The sequence below is a fragment of the Hetaerina americana genome, unplaced genomic scaffold (assembly GCF_022747635.1).
Source record: "Hetaerina americana unplaced genomic scaffold, ioHetAmer1.1.p SCAF_7, whole genome shotgun sequence".
In the NCBI taxonomy this organism is placed as follows: Eukaryota; Metazoa; Arthropoda; class Insecta; order Odonata; family Calopterygidae; genus Hetaerina; species Hetaerina americana.
This window is the reverse complement of record NW_027287316.1, coordinates 45570196-45587666: the sequence shown is the minus strand read 5'-3', so window position 1 is coordinate 45587666 and position 17471 is coordinate 45570196. Positions and strand designations below refer to the sequence as shown.

Below are 17471 nucleotides of genomic sequence, written 5' to 3'. Positions count from 1 at the left end.
ACCGTATAGAGGAGAGAGAAGGCTAGGTTTAATGTTAATATTATTTATGGTGAGTAAATCAGCATTGATAAAAGACTTGGGTGTGGAGAAGGATCAAAAAGGTAAAATGGCAAGGAAGGAAATAAAGAATTAGTAGGCATGGTGAGGGAAAAGGAAATATTCAAATAGGATGAAAGATGGATGAAGAGCATTTTGATTAGTGATTGAATGTTGAAGACTGATAGAAGGGAGAATTTTAGGCAAGCAAGTTAGAGGGCAGAAAAAAATTGCCAGGTAGGTCAAAATGAAAGGAGTTAGAATGCATGTAGAATTAAGGAAGGGTGTGCTTATATATTTATTATAGTGTGCGACTGCATCATTTGGGCAAAACAAAAAAATGTAGGGGTATCAAGGTGGTTCCATCAAAACCCTACTTAAATGGTACACTATTAAATACATTACCCTGTAGGAATTGAGAGAATTTCAAGGCACTCTTTTCAGCCATTTGCATTTTAAAACCAGTTTTGGAACTTAAATATGTTGAGTCATAGATTTAAGTGGAAGCACAGTAGCAGGCAATTATGGCTATTAATCTGTCCTTTATTATCCACCATTTTCGCCTCTGAAAAAATATTCTCATATTAAACCTCTGCAATCATTCACGGTTGAAGAGAAACCCTTGATAAAAAACCTCTTTCTTCCCTTAAATTAGTGTACCCTAGTCGGCGTATAGTCAATTCAAAATCTTTTCATTAGATCATTTTGCTTGCTTGCATTTTGCAGAGGAAATAAAACTGAGAAGACCATAGGTATTGGTAAAGAGGTAAATTATCATTCCATTCCAATATTGGTCATTGTGTACACTTGCATGGGCCATAGAAATGTGACCAATTAAAGTAAATGAATCAATAGCCATGTTAACAGCATATTCATACAAATTATCATGAGAGTTCTTATACATCAGAACTATTTGATTTATCGCTACAAGTCAACCAAGTGTGACTCACTGTTTAAAGATTATATCTACTAACATATGAGAACATTTTCGAAAGGGTTATTTTTTCGATGTGGTCACATCAACTTTTAGTCATTTATTTTATTAACCTAAAATAAATTATGACAACTATGCTAAGTCACAAAAACATTGCAAATAAATCTACAATTTCAGGTAATTATTAAGGTTGAATTGCACGAAAGTGAACATTTTTTTACAACGAACGTGAAGCAGCAAATAATATTAATTGGTCTTTTTGTTTACATTTTAGAAATTTTATCATTTGGAAAAAATCAACACAAAGCCAATCACTCGAACGTTATAATCTACAATAAACGATATTCTGTTTCTTAACAGTGGGAGATCGCCCAATTATAAACAGTTAAAATAAATATGATATGTAAGCAGGTATGTTGTTCAAGAGTTCGTGGGATGAAATATTTGGCATTTAGCTAAATCTTTACAGTCAGAACTGCATATAGTACAATAATTATTAATCTAGATCAAAATTTCAGTAATTTAACAAAAAAAAGGCTTCCAATCTAACCTGTCCTTCCTCCAAGTTAGCCAGGAAAAATTTAATTCGTTAGATGACGAACGGCATCCCGCATCTATTTTTCTTTAGGTAGAACAATTCCATTGTGAAATAGGGCCAATAAAAGTACAAACTACTCAAAAAATATCGATTGGAAAGTAAATTTACTTGCTGAAGCAGTTTTTAAAAACTTCTGTGCAATTGCCGGCTGGAAAATGTCAAAACGTTTGTAAGGCAACGCTTTGGCGCTCTAATAGTGACGTAACGGCAATTGCAACGCGCTAGAGTAGTCCCGGACTTTTCGGGAACCTGGACACACATGACGTATCTTGAAATCCCCATTCCACTTCCTTCCCCCCCCCTGTTCATGTATATATATCCCCGTCTGAGCGCGTAGGGACCGCCATTCCTGTAATGTCGGGGAAGTGTGCTAATCTAAGAGTAAAGTATTAGTTGATTAAAGACTTTTACTCGGATATTCGACCGGGAAACATAGGGTTTCATGTATCGAAACTCCTTATTAAACACGTATAAATAAAGTGTCGCATAGCGTGTTCAAGTGTTTCCCGTTCTGTATATTTGTACGCCTTCTGGCTCTGAAGGAAGTTTTGCAAAATGGCGTTATGTACTGATTCTAAAGCCACAATTCGGACTGTGAAACGTGTCCAGTTTGGCATAATAAGTCCAGATGAGATTGTAAGTAACTTTTAATGTGTATAAATATGCAGCGTGTAGTTGTTTATTGAATTCGTATAATATTCTGCCTTGACCTAATTGGTGTGGAAGGTCGTAGCAGGCATTACTGCGAACTCAGAAAAATGAAGTTAAATCTCATGCGTATGGCTAGATTTAACTGTTGTATGTGAATTATTACGGATATAGTTGTATTTTTATATAGTCGGAGAAATTATGGCTTATACCTCTAATTGCACCTTTGAATTGATTGCTGTATTCTCTAACCAGCCTTGTCCCTGTGTTCTGCCCTATGAAGTACTTACTAAGTATTGAAATGGAGTTAATACGCGCTCGCCGCATATGTACTTTGAGCAATACAAATAAAATGAAACGGAGTGTACTCTTTTAACCTCTCTTCAATGTGTTTGTTCCAAAATGCCAAATCGTCAGGTCCGAAGTGTAAGTTAGTACAAGCTTCACGTAGTATCAGATTTCGTCAGTGTGAAAGATGAATTTTTCTAGGGGTCTAGTCAAACAATATCATCGGGACTGCTATCATACCCGAAATTCAAAACTTCTTGCTTCAAGTAAGACATTTTCTTCTAATTCTCTTGCGAAATCACTTTTTTATTTTGTTTATGGTTTTCATTTCATGAGAATATCACTTTCTACTAGACTCTGATCGTCAATTCCAACGTGAGCCAAGTATTATTTATGTCATATTCAAAGTAACTAGGAATATGAGTAGAATTCACCAATCAAGTCCAAGATAGCCTTTTTATGAAGAGGTGAACGTTCAATGTATTTAATTATTAATTTGTTTAGGTTACCATGTGCGAAGTATGTTGAAACCTGCGAAATATTTTCTATGAACCATGTCATCTTTTGTTCAACTAAAGTATTGTATGCTAAATTTCTCTGCACGCACAATACCGTCAGGGCACAAGTTATAAATAGCCTTAAAGACTTGCTAACGACTCTGACTTTGGCTTAATTATTAGTTTTTCATCATGTAAAACCTATTATAAATATTTAAGTTTCGATTATACCTGCTTGATGTTTCGCCTTGCAGCCACTCGTGTAATGGAATGGTATTAAAAGCGAGAGAAAAACTTCACCAATTTTAGTTACTTCGAAATTGTTCAAAAGATCATTATAGTTGTTGGAAAATATCCGGTAATATTAAAAATGCAAGGATACCGATACACTTGTCTGCGGATATTCTTGCCATGAATAATGCAGTTCTTATTTTTTATTTGCATTTTGACAGAATAGTTATATTGAACTCATAAATCAACCCCCGATTTTCAAATTTCTGTCTTAAAAACTCATAATATGTAAGCATATGCTACTTACACCATTAGTATTACTGCTGGCAAATCCTTCCAGAACTTATTGTGGAACTCATTGACAGAGACACTGGCATGATAATATAATTCCATTCTCAAGAATAATACTTTATTCTTAAATGAAGAGGTACCACTGGGCATTTTAATGTCAAGAAGGACTAAGAATACCAATCTCGTTCCCATGCTTTAGGATTCAAGTTGGTAGTTGTCAAGTAAAAGTTATTACAAATTTAGTTTGGTGACCATGTGTCACTTATGTTACTCGCTAAGTCAGCATTTGGATGTATCACATGGATTGAAGGGCCATTTCATTTATTATAATAAGAGTTTTGTTTTGTGAGTCTAATTTTGCAATTATTTTCTCTTGTTTTTCTGTATTTGTAAAAAACCTTTTCCTATTTCAGCGCCGAATGTCAGTTACCGATGGTGGCGTTCGCTTCTCAGAGACAATGGAGGGAGGACGGCCCAAACTTGGTGGCCTTATGGATCCCCGGCAAGGTGTCATTGATCGACATTCCCGCTGCCAAACCTGTGCTGGTAATTTTCTTTACAAATTTTGTATTTCTAACCTTCTGACATACTTTTTTTCTAAATGTAAATTTGGTATTCCAGCACTCGTAGATGGATTTATAGAGATGTGTTCTGTCAGAAACATAGAGATTTGAATAAATTAGCAATTTTATTATAAAATGGTTTGGGATTGTTTATAGGGTTTTCAAAACATTTTTTTTGGTTGAGAAAGTTGCAACAGTATGTTTGCAAAACCTATCTTTTGGTGAATAACTGCTTTTGCATCAGTATTATTCATTAATATGACTGCCTATAGAGGTGTAAAAATCTGGCTATTTATCATTTGAAAATGGCAGTCAATAATGATCAGAGTCTAAGTGGGTATCCAGTTTCTATATGGGCTAGTTTCTGAAAGCAGGGTTAGTAGGGTTATTCAATGGTGTCCCAATCCCTAATTGGGATACAGTGTGGTGAGCTCTTAAAAGTGGATAAACCACCAGTTCGATGGGATGTTGAATTGTAAAATTCTTGGTGCTTTTCATTAAGAGTAAGCTAATATGACACCTCACCCCATCTCCCTCCACCATTCCAACTCTCCCTGAACATCTCCCCTCTGCAAACTACACAACTATTTCTATTAGCTCCACTGGCTTCAGAATTTTGCCAACACACTTATGAACTGATACTATAATTGATTGTTTGAGAAGTGAAGAGTCCATTCATTTTATTATGAAAAATTATAAATTTGTAATTTCACCGTATTTTATTTAGACACTGCCTGGGTTTTGACGTTCAACATCATTATCAGGACCAGACCTGGGACATCCGAGCAGGATGGGACCAGACCCGATGATGTTGAATGTCAAAACTCAGATCAAGTCTAAATAAAATTCTGTGGAATTCAAAAGTTATATTTATTCATTTTTAAAATATATCATACTACAACTAACACTCAAAACAAGAAATTGAGTGATATTTGAAGAATTTCTTTCGTAATAACAGAGACGAAGACTACCACAATTTTCCCCTAAATAAAGATTTATTCATGGATAGTTTCGGTGCACTGCATAATTTGTCTGTGTTATTATGCAACAGTTCCACCACATCATACCTGAATCTGTAATTTATAATTAAATTACTATCATATGTTGTCAAAAAGGGGTTAAATTTAGGTTTATCCTGATGACATCTAAATGTGATTTATAGATGTATTCTTATTATAAAATAATTTTTCCAAGCATAAAATGTTTGTGCTAATTTGTCTATTTTGCTTTCTTTTACAGGAAATATGACAGAATGCCCTGGCCACTTCGGGCACATAGACTTGGCAAAACCAGTCTTTCATATTGGTTTTATCACAAAAACAATCAAAATCCTTAGATGTGTTTGTTTTTACTGTTCAAAGTTACTTGTAAGCCCAGTAAGTATCTATCTTGTAGAAATTGATTTATCTACTAAATATGAAGATTGTTGATACTATGTTGAAATGTAAACATTACTCCCTTTTTTATTCATTATGTATGACTTGAGAGTAAGCAGCTTGAGAAAATACAAACAGATTTTCTTGTGTGCGTTCAATGTTATCAATTAAAAAATTTTCACCATGTAATAACCTTTGGAGTTAGTTTAAGTTAGGGTTAAGTGCTGAAATCTAAAAGTGTCTGTATGGGTGTGCTAGCCAGTAGTGATATGATAATGGCTTCCCACCCTAAGGCCTGGCAATAAACCCTGGTGGTGGCAGAATTTTTCAGTGTTCTACAGATATGTATTTCAGTTGCATTTAGAGAGCAGTTAGAGTGAAATATGCTATCCTTTATATGGGATGTTAAATTATGGACCTCTTTCATTGCCTTGTGATCCCTCTTGATAAGGGTGGACCAATGCCATCACTGGGTTTCTTTTCCTCTTTTGCCGTTCCTGGAGAATCTTTCCACTACCATTTTATTCACCTATCCCAAATGGCACAAATAGATTTGGATGTGGATTATATCCCCTTTTAACTACTACTACTTAATTTCAATGAGTGATATTCCCAATACTACGTACATTTTTTCAGATATATCCTGTGCCTGTATAAGTCAGTGTTAGGGTGGATAATTGAATATACTTTTGTTATTCTTTACAGAATAATCCAAAAATAAAAGAAATTGTAATGAAATCAAAAGGCCAGCCCAGGAAGAGACTGACATTTGTGTATGATTTATGTAAAGGAAAAAATATATGTGAAGGTGGTGATGAAATGGACATACAAAAGGATGGTGTTGATGACCCCGGAGGAGGCCAACAGGTTAGTTGTGTTATGACAGTTTGCTATAACGTTATATATAAATTTTACCCAATTATATTCTATTGTTTCAGGCTTCACTTCGTGGAAGTATTTAATATCCATTACTAAAAAGAAAAAAGACTCGTACTTTTCCACAGATTTTATTAGACGGTACAACGCGTTTCACCATATAATAAACTCTGTGGAAAAGTACGAGTCTTTCTTTCTTTTTAGTAATGTTTACCCAATTATTTTGGTATTTAAATGTATTATGCCATTTCGTGAAATAGACTGATTTTCTCCGTGATTTTGAATTATTGTTTGGAAAGTGTTGACTATTTGTGCTGTTATAAATTAAATTTTGTGATATAATTATGGTTTAGAATTTTAGACAGTATTTTCAGGCTAACACAGTTATTACATTTTCATTGTGATAGCTTTTCATTTATGAAGCTTTTAAGCTGAAGATTTTTATTACAAAGAGTCTGCACCCATATTAGATGATTTTTTGTGTAGTAGATATTTTAATTACAAGACACTTAAATCTATATGGACATTTTCAAAGTAAGCAGTGGAAGCCATTGTGGCTTGTTAATGTATTCCATCCCTTCTACATTTCAGAGGACCTAAAATGCTTATGACATTTAGTAATTTCTTTGTTTCCCAAGGCCTTATCACAATATATGCATGGTGCATATGGTTGTGTTACAAGCAGTTTTTTTTGGGAGCATTGGGAAAACACAATCCCTGCAATTTTTCTTATCTAACATGTAGGTAAATGGGACAGATTTAGAATAATGATAACTTGGATGTTTTCTCTGCTACTCTGTGGTGAAAAGTGCATACTCCGATGGCATTTAAATGTATCTTTTACTTTTACTTACCTTTGGATGAACATCTTAAAGTCAATTGAGAATATATATTACATTTTCCATCTCAGCAGTCACTATGTAAACTGGAGATGCACTACTTCATTTACACTGTAAGTTACTTGTTACACATCTTGTATTATTTTGGAAAATGATACTTAGAATGTCCATGGTTTATCAGTTCCTCCACACATGAATGACCCTTTGTCTGTACATGTACAACTTTACATTTGAGTCTATGTATCTAGCATTTGGATATTATTCACCAAAATATTTGTTTTTCTTGCAGAATCGCAAAGCAGGCCATGGTGGATGTGGCCGCTACCAGCCAAGTATCAGGCGGGCAGGGCTTGACCTTACAGTTGAATGGAAACATGTGAATGAAGATTCTCAAGAGAAGAAAATGGCCCTTAGTGCAGAACGGGTTTGGGAAATCTTCAAACACATAACTGGTACATGGAGAATATTAGGGCAAATTTAGTTAGTAATATAGATTAATTTAAATGAATGGATTTTTGAGATTTTCCTAACTTCACTCGACTATTGTCGAACTTAACAGTAAGTGTTCATTAAAACAGTTGAATAATTTTCATGGACTTATATTAAGTTAGGTAAACTGTAGAATCTGGCTTTATACCAATTATAATTATTTATATGCAAGTATTTTTTGTGCCACCTATCTCAAGCATTTTACTTGAGTGAAAATTATTGGATCTCTAATGTCTCATCTCATTTTTTGCAAAAAAACACCCTTTGAAAGAGTAATGGTTATTGTAATAATAGCATAGATTTTTAAGTGTTTAAGCAAAACTTTAAAATTTGTAAGACCTCATTGAACATGTACCATTTTATTGGATAGACAATTGTGTATCCTATGGTTTCATTCTAGATGACCTTATGTAACGAAAGATATATTTATGCTGGGAAACTTCCAATGGCTATAATGGATACAAATTCTATTTACATAATCTCTTATTGATAGTGGTATTGTCGCTTAATTAATTTCAACTCGGGGAAATTACCCAGGGTTGAAATTCAGTATATTGGCCTTAGGTGTTATTCTAAAAATCTACCTGATTGCTTGGACAAATTCCATGCTGTATATCTTTAAAGGTAATCTGTAATGTGAATTTTTATTAGCTTTTAGTCCTTGTTGCCGTGGAACAAAAAGAATAAGGCCACTTACATGTTTGACGTCATACATGTACACTAATACGGAACAGTATGTTTTATTTAAATTGTTAAGGAGTATGCATGAATACTTTCATCAGTTGACATGGTTCAGAAATTTTAATGTGATGAATTTTCTCTTAGATGAAGAGTGTTTCATCATGGGAATGGATCCAAAGTATGCCCGACCTGATTGGATGATAGTCACTGTACTACCTGTACCACCGTTGTCTGTGAGACCTGCAGTTGTAATGTATGGATCTGCTAGGAATCAGGTGGGTTGGTTCACGATTAATTTTTAACATGAACTGTAAGAGTATTTTTTATTTGATGTGGAGTGCTCACATATTGTGGTGACTTGTAGAGTTTTCTTTGTCTTCTGTGTTTCATAACTCTTTATTGGTCATTTAACTGTTCATACCAGGTGTCATCTGTTCAATTACATATTACAATTGTACCACAAGGAGTTTTTTTCTGCCTATAATCACTGATGGAAAAGTTGGTATCCAACATTATTCCGGTGCTTTTCATTGAACTCTTGACTCATAAGTAAACTCAGGACCTTCTTAAAAGGGAGTAAGGAGTGTACTATTCTTCTTCCTCTTCAGAGACCGCCAAAAGTTCTATTTGGGGATTTGTATCTTCATTCCCGTTATTTAGCATTCTCAGGTTGGGTGCTTGTGTAGAAAGTTAGGAATTCAGGAAGAGTTGTAATGATAATCCACAAATTATAAAAAAATTCAGGAAAAATCTTTCAGTAAACTCAGTAAATTTGTCAAGAAGTTGGGACTAAGGTAAGCATTGAGAATTCCTGATGAGAGTTTTGTGAAATTGTCTTATGGCACCAGTTTTTTGTTTGGTGTAGCCATAGTGAAGGCAGACCCAAAAAAACATCAAAACTGTAAAGTAGGACTGCCGGTGTTGAAACAAGTGATATGTACAACAATGAGGGTTTATTCATAAAAAGTAGCAATTGGATTCCTAAAAGTTGGAAGAAAAATGAGTAAAACGAGGTTGTATTCATCACCGAAATGTTGGTAGTTAGAATCTAGGAACTAAGTGATCTTACTTTTATCCAAGAGTGCATTGTATGGTTATTTTCTCATCTCTTATTTTTCTCTTTTTTTTACTGTTTCTGTGAGGTAGGTCTCTCAGTTTCAGTTTCAATTTATTGATGCATGCAGTAGGGGTAGCTAATATCCCCGCAGTGTTATTAGAGACTTTAGGGAAAATGGAAGGAAGGGATTTTTTCAACTTATGGATAGCAATTATGAGGGAGGGATATGGCCGGAAGATTTTCTTTCGTCAGTTTTGATTCCAATCCTGAAAAAAGTGTTAAGCAGCTGTCTTGGAAGATGTAGAACAACTTTTAATTTCATGTGCTGAAAAGGTAGTTTTAAGAATCATCAATGGTAGGTTAAAAATAGTTCAAATAACTACCAAGGCAAAATCAGAGTGGGATCTGAAAGGGAAAGGATTGCATTATACCATTGCAGTGATGAGAACATTGAATATAATCAGGATGCCTGGGCGTTCCTTGTGGGTTGTGAGAAGGTATTGGATCATGTAGAGTGAGAAACATTAATGTAGATATTGAGGAATAGAGGAGTGGATTGGTGGGATAGGTGACTCATTTAAAACTTTTACATTAATGAAATGGCCAAGGTAATGGTAGCAGATAAAGAATCAGAATTAGTAGTGATTGGCAGGGTAGTGAGACAAGAGTTGCTTGTTATCTCTGGTTTTTTCAACATATATGCTTAGGAAATGTTGTGGTTGATAGGATTTGCTGATCTTAAGATGGCTCCCAGTAATATGCCTTGTTAATACAATAAATATGATGAATAATAGGTAGCAAAAACTTGATTAAAACAATGACAAACTTTTGACTCCCACAGATATTTCATAGTGAAATTGGTTTCGGCCTCTAGGCCCATATGATTTTGCTACTGATCCCTTCAGTAATGGAGCAAAAACTACATATTCTTTTGTATTTTTCTTTGTTCAACTCAATTTTTTCATTTGATTAGTGTATATAAACCCCTCTACTTTATTCTAACTTTGCAAAGAACATAGAAGATTACTGTAAGAATACTTTTTCTGCTTGTCAACCTAGGTAGGATTTCACTTAAAATAAAAAAAAGTTGCCCTGAATGTTCATCAAACCATTGGGATTGAGCTTCAGGGCATGGTAGGATTTTTCTCAAGGGCCAAGCAAGAGGTCAGACAAACAAATCCGATAGCCCTAGTAGTAGATAGAAGAAATATGTATTTCATCTCTACCTGCAGTGTATAGGAACTCAAGAAAAAATGAAAGCGATCATCCAACTATGGTTTCAAATTTCACATAAGAGGCCGTGCTTCAGTGTAATATTCATTCTTCAGATGTTGGTGTACTTCATGTGTGACGGCTAAAATTGTTTAAGATGTTTCCATGTTTTAGTTCATTGCTAATTCATTGAGTTTTCTTCTTATTTCTTTACTAATTTTTGTAATTTTTTTTCAGGATGATTTGACCCACAAACTCTCTGACATCATAAAGGCAAATAATGAGCTGCTTCGCAATGAGCAAGCTGGTGCTGCAGCTCATGTTCTTTCAGAAAATATTAAGATGCTGCAATTTCATGTAGCCACACTAGTAGATAACGACATGCCTGGTTTACCAAGGTAGGGAAGATCATCATTTGAATTATTTTTTTATAGTAATTATATAATTTATGTTTAGAATGGTAGTTGCAGTTTAAAACCCAATTGATAAGCATACTACCAGAAAAGGCTGAAATACCTTTGATATATTGTTGGATGTTTACTGCCTTGAACTTTGTCGAATGTGTAAATATTGTCTGTACACTTCTTAGCAGTTTTTAATATTCAAGCATTTTTTTTCAGGGCTATGCAGAAGTCTGGAAAACCCTTAAAGGCCATCAAAGCTAGGCTAAAGGGTAAGGAAGGCAGAATTCGAGGAAATCTTATGGGTAAACGTGTTGACTTCTCTGCACGTACTGTCATCACTCCTGATCCAAATCTAAGAATTGACCAAGTTGGTGTTCCAAGATCCATCGCACAGAATCTTACATTTCCAGAAATTGTAACTCCCTTTAACATTGACAAGTAAGTTTTCTCTCAAAATGTAAAAGTTGATTTTCTTTTAGCTGTTTGAAATTAATAACTTTTCATTTGTTGAATGATAATCTTTCTATTATAATTATGTAATCTATTAGTTTTTGCTGTCGTAATGCAAATGTATTGTACCTGTGCATACCTGGTAATACATTTAAGATAAGGCAGTAAAAAATCCGAAGGATTCGCTTAATTTAAAGTGCTTCAAAAGTGTTGTCAGTGGTTTTATATCTAGTGTAGGAGCATGCAATGGAAAAATTGAAAAAGGCATTGCTTGTGGTGAAGTATGGAAATTTATATTAAGTTTTAAAGAGGTCATTGAAGTACTAAAAATGGTAAAAATATATTTGTAGATTTTACTAAAGACAGTATGTATGAAAAATTTTATGTAAAGCATGAAGTTAATAAAATTTCCAAAATACTTTATGAATTTAACAAAGGCAGTAATTTGGCCTACTAACAAAATGAGGCGACATCTCAATGTGCTCTGTTTGTATCAAAAATGTCACTTTGAAATTGCAAACTTCAATTATAACAGGCGGAAGAGAACGTAGTGAAAATGATTTTCATTTAAACCCCCTAATGATAATATTTACTCGCCATTTGAAATTTATATGAAGTTGCATAGTTGCAAGAAATTCGTAAGGATGGCATAAAAAAACTATTCATTCTAAAGGTTTTCAAAGATTGTCTCACATAATTCAATCACTCCAGGGTAATTTGGTGATAGCAGCCTTCAAGTCACCAGATGGTTTTCACTTTAAGTTTGAGCTTATTCTTATTAATTGTTTGGTGATAAGGCCAGTAACTTGAAATTAATCTTTATTGTGATCCATGTCATTATTCATAGTTAAAACATATTATTCCCAAATGTCTTGTATCAATCGGTGCAAAAGTGCACCATCACTGTGAGTTTGTCACTTCCATTCAAGTAAACCATTCCCTTCTGATTGTATACCCTTATAAAATTCAATGAATAAATTATAGTTTTGTAATAGTTATTCATTGTTAAGTAAAATGTCTGTTTCCATCTGTCTGGATTTTTCAAATAATAGTAGTATGACAAAGATGGAAAAATCATTTAAGCATGTATAAAGTCACATGAAACTGAAATTCCCACTTCAATCAAACTAACATAATGTGTAATTATGTTATCTGTGTATATCATTGTAGTTAAATATTTGATATTACACGGTCATATCCCTCCCATTCTTTAATTTTCTCAGAAGCAATGTTAGGGTAACAGAAGACTTCAGTTACAAAATATGATTCCATGTTTTTCTCTGCATTTTGCTAACAGTCATAGTAATTTGTATTTTTAAAGTTTGTACTTATGAATAAAGGTAAATTTATTGTATTTTACATGGGCAAAGTTAGTATTGCATTTTGAACCAATATTTAATAGGCTTTTCAAATCACTATCCTCTTGGAAACAACCTTAATCATGTGTCATACTATTCCGTGTTTACCTAAAAAAATTTTAATTTTCACTATTCTCTGTTTGTATATTTTCTATGCTGTTATTATTGTATAGCAAAACAAAGCCATGTTCAGTTTTATAACCAATGCTATTGTTCATAGGCACAGCACAAGAGGGTGTAATGACTTGAGGATAACTACTCGCAACTCAGCTATATTTGCTAAGAACTCTTGTTATGCTGGTGTCAAATTCCTGAAAGCATGGTCTAGAAAACTAAGGGAAACAGAATACATGTTGTCATTTTAATCTAAACTTCATCAGTTCCTGTGTGTAATTGTACACTGTGGATGAATTCATATCTCTCTCTTTTGATAAATAAGTTTATTCCTACATATTCTGTTACTGCTCTTGTTTACAGTTTTCTTTTTTATTTGTGACTATCGTCTGAATTCAAACTCCAATTGCATTTGTGTTTGTGTCTGTCGGGAATATTTGCAAGCAATGTGACTTGTTCCTTACATGTCTCAAACGTGTCTTTAGGAACAAAAGAACCTCAATAAATCACTCAATCAATGACTTTCTGAAAATTTGTAATACCACATGGAACTGTTTGCACGGATGAATTTGGCTCATGTCTTTTCATCTTTTTGATTTTAAAAAAAATTCCATTTTCCCTAAATTGTAATCAAAAATTTCAGGATGCAAGAATTAGTGAGGCGTGGAAATTCTCAGTATCCAGGTGCCAAGTATATCGTCAGAGACAATGGTGAGCGCATAGATCTTCGATTTCATCCCAAACCATCAGATCTACATTTGCAGTGTGGTTATCGTGTGGAGAGACATATCAGAGATGGTGATCTTGTCATTTTCAATCGGCAGCCAACTCTACACAAAATGTCTATGATGGGACACAGGGTCAAAGTCCTTCCATGGTCAACATTTCGCATGAACCTCAGGTTTGTAATTTTTCATTTTTGTTGTCATTTATTGAAGAGCTCTATCAAAGAGGGCTTAATTTATTTTTAGAGTGCTTTATGGTGGTTTTTTTTCAAGGGCCTCTATATTTCATTGTAGTTCAGAAACTCACTTCTCTTCAAGGGTGGTTTGCCAGGTCAATATGTTGTCAGCTGAATAAACTGGGCAATCAGCTTGAAAGAATTTTATCATCCTAATTTCAATGACCATAGACGGTTAATGAGGACAAATGTATGGTTACTCAAGATCTTGCTAGTTTTTGAATTGTATTTGGGTCTGTCCATTTTTGCCTGTCATTTCAACAAAGATGTTTGTCTAGGTTTTAATGTTTAAGCTCTTTGCCTCAATTCTTTGCAATAATTTTTTGAATTACGAAATAGTGATTTTATAACTTTTGTCAGAACTTGTCATAATAGATTTCGACTGTACTCATGCTCTCATTTAATTGGGATTTGTATATCAATGCCATTTTCATGGATATTGTGTCCCCCATTCATTACTGGAGAATGCCTTTATACTTTGGAAAAAGCATACATCTTTCATTAAAAGCATTTAAAATGGTAAAAAATTTTGTATTAATTGTTCATGTGAAATATTTTGCATGATATAATTGCAGTGTTACTTCTCCGTACAATGCTGACTTTGATGGAGATGAGATGAATCTCCATGTTCCCCAGTCAATGGAAACAAGAGCTGAAGTCGAAAATATACATGTGACTCCTCGACAAATCATCACTCCTCAGGCAAACAAACCTGTCATGGGTATTGTGCAGGATACACTTACGGCAGTCAGGAAAATGACCAAGAGAGATGTCTTCCTGGAAAAGGTATGTTTCAGTCATGTGCATAAGATCTTAAATAATTCATTCAGCATAGGTGAAACTCAAGAGAAATGTTTTGACATGTGTGTCATTGACTAGAGTACTTTAAGATCAGGGATTAATATGTTATGCACTATGTCCTCTTAACTCTATTCCTGCAAAGAATCCTCTGTGCCCTAGCTTATTTGGTGGGATGTCTACGACTGTGAGGGAATTCCCATAAAATAGTTGACATGCCCACTCACACAAGCAAAGAAAGTATAAGTACATGTCCAACTATGAAAGTTAAACCACAAAGTTTTGTTAAACCCCTTAATGCATTGTTATGGAATTGGTTATTAGTTATTGAAAAACCTAGTGATTGGTTATGGAAAGTCACTCAAGCCAAATTAGAGGATTATTTGGGTATATTTTTTAGAATGTAGGTTATAAATCCATAATTAATCTTGTGAATTTATAATTCTCATTGTACTGCCATAAAGCTACGTCATATTTTGTTTGAAGAATACTTCTTAAAAGTACAATGTATTGGCGTTGATAATGAATTTTACAATTCATGCAGGCCAACAACGTTAGGACCAATTAGTCCCTTCTTTCATCTAATAGAAAAATCCAGTTGACTCTTTTCAATATGGGGAAGGGAAATTCACTGCCCAGGTTGTGGTATATGATTTGTGACTCTTTTTGTTTGGTTTAAACAAAACTTGATGGGTTTTACCTCTTCTGTTTGCTTAGAAAAACCTGAGAGTTAATTTTGTGAAATTTTTAGTAATAATATTATGTAATGGTATTGTGCACTCTCGTGTTATATTGTCATGTAAATTTTGCTTTTCTCTAATTTTGGTTTGTTTCACTTACTGTGTACACATGATGTGAGAAGCTTGAAGCAAGAGTGGTTGGTGAAACTGCTTTTTAAACTCATTTTCCAGGAACAAATGATGAACATCTTGATGCATCTACCAATTTGGGATGGAAAGATGCCGCAACCGGCTATTTTGAAGCCAAAGCCTCTTTGGACTGGCAAGCAAGTTTTCTCATTGATCATTCCTGGTAATGTAAACATGATCCGTACACATTCCACTCATCCTGATGATGAAGATGATGGACCATATTGTTGGATCTCTCCTGGTGATACCAAGGTGAATTATGAATGGTAGCATCTATGGTCATCTAAGATTGATATAGTAAACATTTAAAAATGCCGAAAAACTTTCTACACTGAGTTATTTATATGCATATCCATAAAGAATAAGTAAACCAGCTATGAACCAGGTCAGGTGTGGGTAGTGCTCCCCCAACACCAGGAGTTTTAGGACATACATTTAGGCCACTCGAGATAGCTGACAACTAATATGGGATGCAAGATTTGGTATAATGTTTTTTACAAAAGATTTTCAAGATATAATTTTTTCATATTTGTAAAGCAGTTGAAATGTTTGATTCAAAGATTGCGTGCTTATATGCTACTCAAACTGAAAATACTGTAAAATGCTTGCATTAAATTGGTGTAGCTTCTTTTTCTTATATAAAAGTTGTGATTTTTTTCTGATTGATCCATTAACAAAGATTATTGCTTTGTATTTTGCCTAATATATAAAAAAATGTATCAGAATAGTAAAATTATGAAAGGTTACCTGGTTGAACTATAGCAAAAAGTGTAAAATAAAAGCCATGTGTAAAGTGCATATATTCCCTTGAATCTCTTGACTTAACTATTTACTCAATTAATTATTTTTCTAATAGGTAATGGTAGAGCATGGTGAGTTAGTTATGGGAATTCTCTGCAAAAAGACTCTGGGTACATCTGCTGGCTCCCTTCTGCATATTTGTATGTTGGAATTGGGGCATGAAGTGTGTGGACGATTTTATGGTAACATTCAGACTGTGGTGAATAACTGGCTTCTTCTTGAAGGTAGGTTGAATTTTTTACTGACACTGTTGTGAGTTGACGGACTTGCAACTAACCTATTTATTTGCTCTTAGCATCTAAATTGTGATCTCAACTTGTTCTTATTTGAGAATCAGTTGGCTGTTTTTCATAATAAAGCAAATTCATTGGACCAATTTGTCATGGATAAATATTGATAATGATTCTTCATATTCTTCTGGATAATGTAAATAAATATTCTGGTTGTGGAGAAAAATTTGACCATTTATGATGTATTTGCTTTTATTTAGGTCATTCCATTGGTATTGGTGACACTATTGCCGATCCTCAGACTTACTTGGAGATTCAGAAAGCTATTAGGAAAGCCAAAGAGGACGTGATTGAGGTTATTCACAAAGCTCATAACATGGAGTTGGAGCCCACTCCTGGTAACACTTTGAGGCAGACTTTTGAAAACCAGGTATGCTTGTCCTATAAATTTTCTTCTTTCTTGCTGTCAATTTTGAATTGTCACTCATGATGTGTATTTGTGTATTAGGTGAACCGCATCCTAAACGATGCTCGAGACAAGACTGGTGGATCTGCTAAAAAATCCTTGACTGAATATAATAACCTGAAAGCTATGGTGGTGTCAGGTTCCAAAGGTTCCAACATCAATATTTCTCAGGTTAGTGTAGGCTACATATTGCTATGCATACGACTGATTACTTACAGTTAAGTTAGTCATTATTTGGTTGGTTCTTTTATAATTAATTAGTGATAATGATGGTATACTTTAATTGGGACAATGTGTATGCATCTTAAAATTCCCAACCAATTGTTTGAAATGATTAAACTCTGATCAATGAGTTAGACTGCCAGAAACATTATACCAAAGGTTCATTACTTGGATTAGCTATA

General features: G+C 34.1%; 1 protein-coding gene across 1 annotated transcript in view; it reads left to right on the top strand.

Moving 5' to 3' along the window:
- The first annotated feature begins 1931 nt into the window (after positions 1-1931).
- Positions 1932-17471, top strand: part of Polr2A (RNA polymerase II subunit RpII215) — a 31025-nt gene continuing 15485 nt past the window's right edge. Inside the window, exons 1-14 of the mRNA XM_071595832.1 lie at positions 1932-2204; positions 3937-4069; positions 5326-5462; positions 6168-6329; positions 7467-7629; positions 8492-8622; positions 10854-11014; positions 11237-11458; positions 13586-13843; positions 14479-14689; positions 15613-15822; positions 16427-16595; positions 16862-17031; positions 17110-17238. Coding sequence (XP_071451933.1) covers positions 2124-2204; positions 3937-4069; positions 5326-5462; positions 6168-6329; positions 7467-7629; positions 8492-8622; positions 10854-11014; positions 11237-11458; positions 13586-13843; positions 14479-14689; positions 15613-15822; positions 16427-16595; positions 16862-17031; positions 17110-17238 — 2337 coding nt within the window. The 5' untranslated portion in view covers positions 1932-2123. The remainder of the gene's footprint in view (positions 2205-3936; positions 4070-5325; positions 5463-6167; positions 6330-7466; positions 7630-8491; positions 8623-10853; positions 11015-11236; positions 11459-13585; positions 13844-14478; positions 14690-15612; positions 15823-16426; positions 16596-16861; positions 17032-17109; positions 17239-17471) is intronic.